Below are 12,314 nucleotides of genomic sequence, written 5' to 3'. Positions count from 1 at the left end.
TTCTAGGATTTTGATTAAGTAAATGGAAATTTCATACAGAACTTCTGATGATAATTAATAACTGATATTTTAATTTCATGTAAGACATTTCGGCTACTAAATCTTCTCTGAAAGGAATTACATTACCCTTCATAAAATTTGTTTCTAATAAAGTTAAGTAGTCTAATGCAATCTCTAAAAGATTGAAAAAAAATCTTACACTGAAATATTTTGCATACATCATTCATCAGGAAATTTGTGGTAATGTAATCCATAAACTCAGTAAGTCCTAAACACTTCCTTCATGCTAAGGTCACTGACTGGAAAAATTAAAAGTTTTAAACTTAAATTACAAATGTAAACTATGGAATCCAGCATCTTACTTGACTGCATCCTTGGTCAAAAGTGACAAAAAAAGAAAAAAAAGAAAAAAAAGAAAAAAAAATCTCATGAAAAAGGACATTAGAAATATCACAAATGATACAAACTGCTATTATGTAGATGGGACAACAAGGTGATGGTGTCATAGAAAAGGAACAGAAGGAGGCAAAGGTTCAAAACTTTTTGTTTTAATGCATTTACTTCATGTAGTACTTACTAAATGCTTTTATTACTAATCTGGAAACAGAGAGCAAGTTAGAAAGTACATTTTTGGCACAAAATTATGTGGGTTATTGAAAACCGGAAAAGAAAGAATCATATCAAGCATGACTTGGTTAATTTGTCTAACTGCAAATTAAATCTGTTGTGGACATCTTACCAGGTGATGTGCATTCTATTGGAATGAAAGATTTGAACCACTACTGAAACCAGCTAGTTGTTACAGTTCAGTGAACACCTCTATACACAGAGATGGTCAAAAAGGCAGAAGACATTAGTGTAGTTCTATATTATAGCATTATCTTAGTGACAGACAACAGCCCTTTGCTTTGAATGCATTTTTGTTGTTTTTTTTTCCAAAAATAGAGTTTAATAAACATAGAAAATAAGCAAACCAGGGCAATGAAAACCAAGGCATGAAAATGATGAGACAGATTCCACAAGGGAGCTATGAAAAGAAAAAGGGTTTGGAGAATGACTGACTGACAGTTTCTAGTGCCGGTATGTGCTACATGAGATTATAGTTAGATTTATCTCACATAAATTGAGGAACTTGACTGAAGGGCATTAGTCAGGCAGCTAATACCTCCCAGTGCTCTACAGTCTGGAGAATGACAAGCACTTCCAGAGGGCTCTCAGCCCACTTAGGGTGTGCACTGTCCTGGAAGAAACTCTTTCACTCCATTAAGTTCAGAGGAAAATCTAGTTGTTGCCTCAGTTAAAAGCCTCAAGTAAGATGAGCTGAATCCAGGCCTGAATAGTCGTGCAATACAAATTGAATGTGAATGAGTTCAAAAATTGCTTTAAAAGATATATATTTTCTTAACATAAGCATTGCACATAATTAGCTACTATACCCTTAGGTGCACCATGAAATGCTCAAAGAAAAGTAAAATACTTATCTGAGAGGAGGGCAGGGTCCTACTCTCATGAAGCAGCACAGGGAAGAAATGTCACAACCAAAGAACGTGAGGAACATTGGAAATTGTATGTAAAATACTCTGTTAAACAGAATATCCACATACTTCATAAGGCTGTTTGCAGTTCAGGCCTGATTCAGATCTCACTTCATCATGAGTTAGTACTAAATAACAAATCTAAAAACAGCAGAATGGAAAAATGTCACCTTTCCCGTATGTAGAATAATTGATGAGACTTTTTCTTTGACCCAAGAAGAATGAAGGGATTGAATTAAAAGATGAATCACTGCTCCTTTGGAGCATAATTATTTTAATCAATATTTTAATCTGGCAACCTACATTTATTGAAATCAGAGTGGTATTTTCAGAGGATAAGTTTTATAGGAGTGTGCCTTTTATGTCGTCTGCATCTTCTTAAGTATTTAATGCACACTGAAACTGAAAATATAAGTATTTGTTGTTTTTTTTTCTGAAAAAAAAAAAGGAAAATATTGTTGTGTGTTACTGTGTCCTTTTGCTTCTAGTACTGAATATTTTTGTTGAAATTACGAACAAGGGTAATATTCTTTAGAACCAAATTACTTTGACAATCCATATCCTCAGTCTGATATTACTTCAAACAAACAATCAACTATAACCACTACCAGCAACTCTTGCATCTGTGATTAACCTAGAAGAAAAGTTACAACAAGAATTTCCCACCTGACTAACACAGCTGGCCTGACTGAGCGTGCTCACTGCTCTCATATAGCTCTGATTCCTTGAGCGAAACTTTGGGGAATTGTAGTTTGCAGAGGGATCCAGGTTGTGACCCCCAGGCACGTCACTTGCAGTTTGAAGGTAGCTCTGACTACAAAGGAAAGAGGAAGAAAAAAGGAAAGGATGTAAAACTACAGATGGAATCAATTAGGACACTAAAGACAGTATTTTGTACACGATTCATAAATCCATTCCCCAGGGTCAAAAATCTCTCTCTGTAAAGCATCATAGATCTGCTGTAGTAAATGCTTTGACACAAGCAGAGAATGTCTGCAGTTCTGCTACCTGAAATTTTAAGTATCTTTGCTGTATTTAAACATCATCAATCCTCCCGACTATTAACACTGAACTTTACTCAAACAGAATGCATAGGTCATCAGAAACAAGAAACAGAGCTAAAGCATAAACCAAAGTAACAAAAAACATCTCATAGAGATAACAAAATCTGTTATTTGTTATCTGTTCTTCATCAAGTGCTAGGCTTCAAAAGACCTTTTATCTTTTTACCAAAGATCAAAATATCTTCTGTTCAGTGCAAGATTAGTAAGGGATTCAGAGCACCTGCATAAAGCTCCAGAAATGCTATTCTTGCAACACATCTCCCCATTTAGAGGACTGGGACCCTAACACCATACTGAGTACCTTCAAATGCTTTTGCTACAAGGCTATGTTAGTCTTCATGTTATACATCAAAGACATTGATTAGCTATCATTCTGGGAAGGTAAAGGAAGTAGAAGAAAAGAACTGTACTTTGCTTTGAATACAGAATTAAAAAAAAATTGAAAGTTATGAACAACATTTATCTGAGACATCAGAAGCTCTAAAAGGCCATATTTTAGGAGTCATATGTCACTTCTCCTTAAACAGCAGTGCACAAATTTATGAATATTTCAGAAAATTTGGGTTTTCATGTAGTAAATAGGCAGCGCTTAATGGTAGTTTTAACAATTCCTTAGAGGTAGTTTTAACAAAAACACAGTTTCTGTGAAAAATGGATCTGCGCCAGTGAAATATCTATCAGTACTGGCAATGCACTTTGAGTCACTCAGTGCAGCAGCAGCTGTGATATGTGCCAGGGCTGTTGGGAATTTCCCCATGGAAGGGGAAGTTTCTGCTGTGGAAGGACCAGACCGCTCCAGCAAATAAAGCCACAGGTTCCACTCCAGGTGCAAAGTAAGGTATAAACCATGACTTGGCTTCTTACGTTTATGAAATTTCAAGCATGACCATAGGCCAGTGCTTAGGGAAGGATTCATCAGACTTCCTTGAGGAGTAGGCCTAGATTTGAGCAATCCACGAAGAACACTCGGAGGAATCTCAGGCCCTTTGTCGTGACTTTGACTAGAGCAGCAAGGAGTGCTGAGTTCTGGCTCCCTGTGTGGCCATTTCCTTTGATATCAGACATGTAAGATGACTCAATGTCCTTCACATCACCAGCTGCGAGAACAGATGGGATTTATAGACCTCCTGACCTTACACTTGGAAGATCTACTCTGAATTGTTCCATGTGTTATTCCTGCCTTGGTCATCTCAGGCTCAGCACAGACAGCTTTATTTCCTTGGGGCAGCTATCTGCTTCTCTACGATGGGCTGCCTGCTTCTTCTTCTTCAAAGAAAAAGGAAATGTCATTTACTTAAATCTTCATGCGAGGCAGGCTTTATTTTCTGAACTCTTAAGACATTTCCCTGGAAGCTATACTGTTTTTTACTTCCTGATTTTGGTTGCTGCCTTTCATAGAATATCTCCTTAACTTCAAGACAGAGGTAAACTGTGTAGAAGCTATGCTATATCTGTTGAATCAAAATGAAAATGTATGACACAGGTACAGGCACCTGAACATTGGCTAATTAAATCATTACTGTCAAAATGACTTGCAGATTATGGTAAGTCTCTGATAGAGGCTCTGATTTGATTTTAGATTATGAAAACAGGAACTGTAATCACCTTTTTTGTTCCCATTGGTGTGAAGACAAATATAACAGATTAGGCAAAGTGATACAGAGCCTACCTGCCCACATTAAATTGTTGGATGTAACAACACCTTTTTTCCTTTGTAGGCATCAGGCTGATGGTTGTCACCTTCTTTGTATCATCTTGATTCTTTTTATATGCTTTACTAAATCTGCCTAGTATTGTTAATGTAGTATTTTTCAGAACAGTTTGATAAGTCACATCTGGACCTTCTGCTTGTCATCAGATGATAAAATCTTGGATTCTGAGTTCAGAAGCAGTTTATGAATGAAAGGAGTATTTGAGATATTTGTTAAAACCAGGGCAAAATAAAGAAAGAGGCAAAATAATTAAATTGTGAATAAATTATTATTTTAACAGCTATTTTAAAAAATGAATTAAACTGGCTCCTAATAACTGGTTCCTTCGCTAAGTGATTTTGATGAAAAATAGTATTTCTTTATGGAGGTACCGGTTCCTTGTGAAGTATTACTATCATTAAAAACAATCAACAATGTTTACAACAGTAATTTGTGAGAAGAATAAGCCCCATATGCCATGGTACTGCCAAGCAGCTGGGTTTTGATCTATGAGTTTGGACATAACATGGTAGTTAAATAATTTTTCATTTATCAGAGGAAAGCAATTTATTCATAGGGCTCTAACAAAATAAAAGAAGTGTTACATGTATTAGACTGTAAAAGCAATTTCACATTTCTTCAATTAATAGTTTGAACTCCTTTCTGTTAAAAAGAAATGATTAATTTTCATTTTTAAGATATACGTTCAAGTTAATCCTCTAGGATAAATGTCTCAATGCATAGTAAAACTGGCGGTCATGTTATAACCATGATCCAGAAACATAAATGCTTTAAACACAAAAGTTATATAGATATATTTTTTTCAAATATCATTACCCATTGCTCAAAAAACTTTCACGATTACCAATATGTGACATTGGTAAAAGCTGGCTTTTTAATGGCAGTCACTCTGTTTATAAACTCAGCTACAAATTTCTTGACCAAAATACCAAAATATTCCAAAATACCACAGCTCTATCAACTTCCATATAAGAAAATGATTTTCTTTTATGCTCTGCAGTAGATGGCATTATCAGCTAATTGCTGATGAAGACAAGCATGGACATATAAAATGGTTTGATAGTTCATCTCCAGGGCCACAAAACAAATGCACACATTAACATTAAATAGGTGACTGCAAAGTTTGGTACTATGGAAAGAAAGGAAGAGACTAAAAGCAAAAATTAAACTGATATGTCAGCCCACTTTCCACTTGCTTTTCAAAACAGACAAGTTCTTATGGATTCCTCTTTAAAAGCCTCTTTGTTTTTTTTTTTTCCCCTCAAGGGTTGCCTTCCCTTTACCACTGGATTCAGAGAAAGTCCACAGAAGCTAGGGGGAAATCTTTTTTGAGACGTCTCTTAGCTGAAGGCAAGGTTCAAAGCCTCAACAAACTTTTGGGTATAAGGAAGTCCTATGTACAGACACTGCAGCTCCTGACAACATCTACTCTAAAAGGAAAGCGTTAGGAGTCCCAGTGAAGATAGCCAAATTTGCAACAGCACTTTCAGTACCAGGCAGATTGTGTGAGTGTATTCAGGGAAGACAAAATATTGTATTATAACAGTCAACTACAGCATGGTATGCTCATGTGGGATAGTATACCTGGTAGTATATCTGATAATACATCTCATATATATAATCCTGACATAGAGTGAACGAGCAAGAAGTTAGACTGCATATTCAAACAGAAAAAAAAAGTAGATGAAGAATAAGGGAAGAGACAACAGTCCAAAAACAGACTACTTAGAAGTTTCTAGAAGTCTTGGATTACAGCCTCCCTTTTTTTGCTTACCTCTAGCCTGCAAAGTCTCAGGTCTCTATATCCAGACCTCATATGCCCTGCAGCTCCTATCTGAAAGCTGCATTTTCCTTCAGCCCCCGAATTCACATATACAAAAAAAATACACATTCAGCTCTCCTCTCTTCTTGGTCAACCCAGATCCTACTCCTTCCTGCTGCTTAGACTCCTCTCAATTCCCAGCCCACAGTTCTGTTCAAGAGCTTTCAAAACATCATCACAGAAGCCAGTAACCTCTGTTACTTTAGGCCTAAAAGCTACAAGGTATGCTGAAAAAGAAAAAAGAAAAGAAAAGGAAAAAAAGACGTTTATGACTTCCAGAAAACACATTTTCTTCTGTTTATCCATTTCTTGTAGCTATCTTTAAAAGGACTCCAAACAGTAAAGATGTAGGAAGACACTTAAGTTTACTTATTGTGATCAAAAAGCATTAGATGGTATTTAGATTAGACGGAGGAGCAAATCTAGGTCCCCTTATCTTTTTTACCCACTTATCCTGTTGTAACCAAGACTTGAAAAACTAAAGGGTATTTAGAACATGCTTTAATAAATGGAACAGTCATGTAAGCTAATGCAATAACTGCAGTATTGCTAATGCAATAACTGCAGTAAAGCATTAGTAAGGGAAGGAATCTTATTTCCTCATCCTTAGCCATCTATTATTTAGCCATTTATTTCCTCTGTTAACAGCATTTTTAAGAGGAGTAAAATTGTTTAAGTTACTTTATACTAAATAACTTCCTTTGTTCTTTTTCCAGAATTTCACTGTTCTACCTAACTTTTGTAAAGTTTAAATGACTGCGCACTGTGCCTGAAGCAGCCAAACAACTTCAGCAAGAATTGCTGGCTGATTCGTGGTGTTCTCGCTGTGGTCTTTACTAACCCTTGCTGTGGTCTTTGCACCACTCACTTGGTTTGTCACTTTGTGCAGCACTGAGTTAATGCTTTGTCATCACTGAGCTCAGATGCTGATGTGACTCTTTTTTTCCAAAAGCCTGTGTCGCTGCTATATGACTAGCATTTCTGCAAACTGGACTTATAGCATTCAGTACTGTACAGTGACTCATTTAACAACTGGATGTTCTGCAGAAGGGATGTCTTTCGGCCATTCGGCTAAAAGATATCTGATATGCATGACAGGAAAGGCATCTGATATGCATGATAATAAAACATTATCGTTTTCCTTTTAGGACACCCTGAAATTCCAGATTGACTAACTGACTTGGTCTTAGAGTTTATAGCTATGCCAGAGTCCATGCAAAACAAACAAATCCCTTAATGTCTACCAGCAAATTCATATTGCTGGCAGCAGTACTTGACAGTGGAAAAAAACACATTATATGCAACCTGAGAAAGGGCTCTTGGTCACATTTTTCTTGTGCTTATCTACCTGAATATTATTTACTAATGAGCAATTTATATCATGTACTTTGTCCAATAGGCTTTGTTTAAAAATACACGAACATAATGCCAACCACACAGCAAATGTGATAAATCTGTCAAGTTTATTCCTCCATCTACTCACATACTTTCAAGATAGTGATCATCCCATAGAATGTTCACCTTCCAGTGCACCTTGGGTCAAGGAGATATCAAAAGTGAATTAATGTCTTCACAGGCCCTTAAAAGTTGCAGTAACAAAGTCACCTTATGATTCTGAAAGGGCCTATCAAGTTTATTAAGAGAGCATCGGATATAAAGAAAGTCCATTTTCCATCAAATTAACTTTTGGAATTGTAATATTCGAAACCCTCACGTTTTTATTTGCATGATCATGCCTGCATTTGTCAGAAAATCTAAGAATGAAAGGGAACATTAAGGCAGGTACAATCACCTCTGTTTAAATCAGCACATGCAATTCAGAAGTATCATTCTGGAACAAAAAGATAAAATTTGTAGACTTCATCTCAGGCACCTAAAAGGCAGGTGCATTAGGATTAGCAAAGTAGCGTAAGTTATCAAAACCTATTTTATTGAGAGATTTGCATTTCAATGGATATTCATTCCTCTATCTGTATCTATCTTAACTATGTCTCAGTAGGTACGTGAAATAACTCATCAAACAGAATCTAATGATTAAGCTTAGCTGGCAGCACCATTGTACAGCAGCTGCGAGTCACACTGCGTCTCTGTGGATCCCTGCTGAAATCAATAGAGTTCTGCACAGGGGCACAGATGTGCCTGCCTACAGTGCAATGGAGAGCTCTGAGCATAGGCATTAAGTCTGATTCTCCCTTTGGAATAATGCAGTTATTCCAGTTCTTTGAAAAACTGAAAGTACACATAAATTTGGAGAATTTATTTGCAGTGAAGAATTTCTTTTCTAATATTTGTCAGACTGGAGTTTCTCTTTGATCAGTGACAGACATTAGTATTTGGGCCAAAATAAATTTTTAAGAGGCCTACGCATTTCATCGACACATAGCCTTTCTTAAAGATGTCTGAAAGATATCAAGGAGACAGGGGAGGTTAAGATTAGGTGTTAGGAGGTGTTATTTTTCACACAGAGGGTGGTGACACACTGGAACAGGTTGCCCAAGGAGGTTGTGGATGCCCCATCCCCGGAGGCATTCAAGGCCAGGCTGGATGTGGCTCTGGGCAGCCTGGTCTAGTGGTTGATGAGCCTGAACATAGCAGAGGGGTTGGAACTAGATGATCATTGTAGTCCTTTTCAACCCAGGCTATTGTAGGATTCTATGATTTGATTTATTACAAGAATATGTTAGGAAAGAGTTGGAGACTGCTGCTGCACTCCTGATGAAATATTTACTAATCATTGGAAGGAGAGAACCTTTCCTGCCAGTAAGGAGTTACAGATTTAGAACCATACAAACCAAAATACAAGAGGAAATAATCTAGAAGAGTTAAACAGTCTGATGGTTTGATCCCTCTCTGCTTAGCCTACTCTCCAAAACAAGCCTACTCTCCAAAACTTGCAGAATGTGGATATAATAAAAAGGGTCTCACGTGGGAAATCTGAACTAAAAGCCATTGTTTGTAAGAGGTGACAGATGCAACATATACTTAATTGTAAAAGTTTTGTCCCAGCATCCTATACTGAGCTTATCCCAGAGATTACACAGCAAACTGGTCAGCAACAAAGAAACTCAGACAGATGTTCTGGCAAAAACTTAGAGGCGTTTACAGTACCACGATCAGCAGCTTAATTTAAACATGCATGTAAGTCCACTGAAGCCAACAGGTATTAAACAAAGTAGTGAGTTTCTCATACTGTGTTTGATGACATTGTGAGACTATGGAATTTCTGAGAAGAAAAAAAAAATAAATCTAAGCAAACCATGTAGTAGAACTGAAAGAAATGAAAATATATACAATCTGTGCTAACAAAAAGCACCTTATTTTTCAGGTCCTTGCCTGAGGTACAGAAGTGTTTCTATCCACATACTTCAGAGTTTCATTCTTTTTTAAGCTAAAAACTAGACAAATGAGAAAAGCTGCTCTTGATTCAGTTTTTCAAATGAAATATAGAAGGAACATATTCCTGAAATCAGGAATTATAAAAAAAAAAATATACAAAAACCAAATCATGCAAATAAACAAAAACAAAACTGAAATAAATTTTCTCTTGGGTCTGAGTGTTCACCCTTGTAAGACTGGCCTAAATCTGACCATGGTTTCACCACAATCCATCACATAATTGCATCTTTATGACAAAAGCCTCATTTATTCCCGTGAAGACTCTGCACTTTGTTCAGACCTTCAGAATTCCCTTTCTGTCCCTAATCCAGGGTAATAGGTTTCAGCCCTATAACATAAAGCTTGTATATAATACAGTAAGGCAAGTGATCTGGTTCAATTACTCCCTGGATTTCAGAAAGACACTTCTGAAAGGCAGCTTTGCTACTTCTAAGAGAACAAGGAGTCTTACAGTGCTTAAGAGAATTTCCAATTATTCTGCTGAGGAAGAAAGGATAGGGACCTTCTTCTGACCCCATAAAAGATGCCTCCTAGGTAGACAGATGACTGGTTGCCCTTCATCAGCATTCCTTCTTAACCCTGTGAACTAATCTAACCCAGATCTTATTGACTGTAGCAGAGAACACTATCACTGTGCCAGTGGCCCACTGATTGCATTATTAGTTGATAAGGCTTTGTAATTAGGCCTCAAATCCTCCTCAGTAAATCTCCAATTTCACCCCTCAGAGACTCTGAGTAGATGCTAGTACACTACAGGGCCTCAGAAAGCTGCTAATGAAGTGTGTAATGAGGCTTTTTGGAGTCAGAAGATTGAGGAAAAACACAAGAAGAAAAAACACAAAAAACACAAAAAGACTGAGGGAAAACAGAAGATTGAAGAAAAAAAGATAAATAAAAAGCATATAAAAGGTGAGGATTAGTTTTCTAGTGACTTTCCCCACCTCTTCTATTCAAAATGTACCTCAGGAACAGCTTCTAAATCATTCCTACTTTAAAACATATAAGATTTAAGAGTACATTGAAGTTTACTCTTAAAAATTACAACAAAAAAGGCTTGCCTCAGTAGTTTGCCACATCATAGAAATATGACATATTTCTCTAGCTGCATTTGAACTCTCAACTGTGAAGTTCTTTGCAGCATCCCTATTTCTCTTCTTTTGTTTTCAATTCCTCATGTTGTAAGTGTGCTATGGTTACCATAAATGATTATCGGTGGTAAGATTATATTTTTAAATGGAGATTTCCCTTTCTCTTAGAGGATCTTTTGGTATTTCATGCTTCTTTCTGAGCCAAGCCCTCTGGCAGATGAGTGCTATCACATCTTGTTCTGGGTCAACCCCCTTTATCTGTTCTTTGGCAAGAAAAATGGTGCCAAAATGGAGTCTGTAGAACAGAACATGTGCACATGCCTTGAGTCATATTTCTGATACTTAAGTCAGCATAAATCAGTATGAGCAGGAAGAGATGAAATCTCTCCATCTAAAAAAATGTAAGGGCAGGGAAAAATTATTGTTAACACAGATCATTGCAGCTGGTGTAACTTTAAGTCCAGAAAACATTTGTGGGTCAACAATTTCAGGTCTAATTCAGGCACATCAGCTGAAACTGCTAAATAAAGTAGTTTTATATTGAGGAATCAGACTTCAAAGGAAAGTGGCTGAAATGTAGACATGCACAGTGTTCTTCAAGTGTGCTGTGGGGTTTAATAAGACCCAACAATGCTGCTTTTCTCCATAAACAAGATTTCACAATAAACAAGCACTTCATGAAACACTTCAATAAGGGTCCGCAACACTTCAGAGGAGAACACAGGGAGAACTTAGCCAAGAGAAAAAAAAGAGCATTGCTATTCTACCATGGCAATCTACCAAATAATTATTGCCATGGCAGATTTCCTTCCTCACTGAAACAACATTTATATAGTACCTACCCACACAGGTACTCGTAGCACCTATTTACATACCTTTATGTCTGCTCACCCATTAACGTTATGTATCTGGACTACCTGCTACCACTGTAACGTCTGCCATTAGAGAATCAAGAAACAGAAGTACACATTGCTGTCACTGTTTTTATTTCATTGTAGCTTAATCTATTTTATCTTTATGCATGTGGCTTCTAGTTTCCCATGAGTCAGAGCATAATGGAAATCTTTAGCACAGCACGATCATTCATTTGCGTGATACCAGAATGATCTTCAAATGGAGCACATTAGCTTTGGGCTGAGTGCTATTGTTATCCCTTTTGACTAAATGGTTAGACAGCTTTCAGTCTTTCACAGCACTTCAAAAAGGAGATACTGAAAAAACAGAGCAAGCTACTTCTATGGCGCTACCCTGTTCATTTACATAATCAATATATTAAGTCCTCTTTTCCTGTATATGAGAAGCATCAAATGACTTAAACGTTCTCTTCAGTCATATAATTTTTTTTCTATCACGTAGCCCAGAGTTTTATTTTTAGCCTTCCTTTCTAGATCACAACATTTCTGATGCTTCTATCTCTCAACTTTGTTTTTGCTACAAATACAGAATAATGACATTGTCTAGGTTACAAATTATGTGGGGCAGTCTCTCTTCCAAGGTTCCATGAAACTTATTCAGGATTGACATTCCCTTTGTTTCAGCTAACAATTCTATTACTTGTTCAGCTCTCTGCACTGTTACTGTAAATGAAAATACCTGACAGCACAGTATACACCTTCTACATTCTATATTCTGCAGACTGCCTTCCATCAGAGTTGATGGAGTGACTGTATGAGTTTCAATAGGGCCAAGTGTCAGGT

General features: G+C 36.9%; 1 protein-coding gene across 1 annotated transcript in view; it reads right to left on the bottom strand.

The window, feature by feature from the left end:
* Positions 1–12,314, bottom strand: part of DLGAP2 (DLG associated protein 2) — a 410,760-nt gene that overhangs the window by 53,113 nt on the left and 345,333 nt on the right. Inside the window, exon 7 of the mRNA XM_042817501.1 lies at positions 2,202–2,349. Within this exon, the coding sequence (XP_042673435.1) occupies positions 2,202–2,349 (148 nt within the window). The remainder of the gene's footprint in view (positions 1–2,201; positions 2,350–12,314) is intronic.

This window comes from Centrocercus urophasianus, unplaced genomic scaffold (assembly GCF_019232065.1).
Source record: "Centrocercus urophasianus isolate 14NV4802_14NV808 unplaced genomic scaffold, USGS_Curo_1.0 seq_10, whole genome shotgun sequence".
Classification (NCBI taxonomy): Eukaryota; Metazoa; Chordata; class Aves; order Galliformes; family Phasianidae; genus Centrocercus; species Centrocercus urophasianus.
Note: the sequence above shows the minus strand (reverse complement) of the source record. Positions and strands in the feature narration are given on the sequence as shown.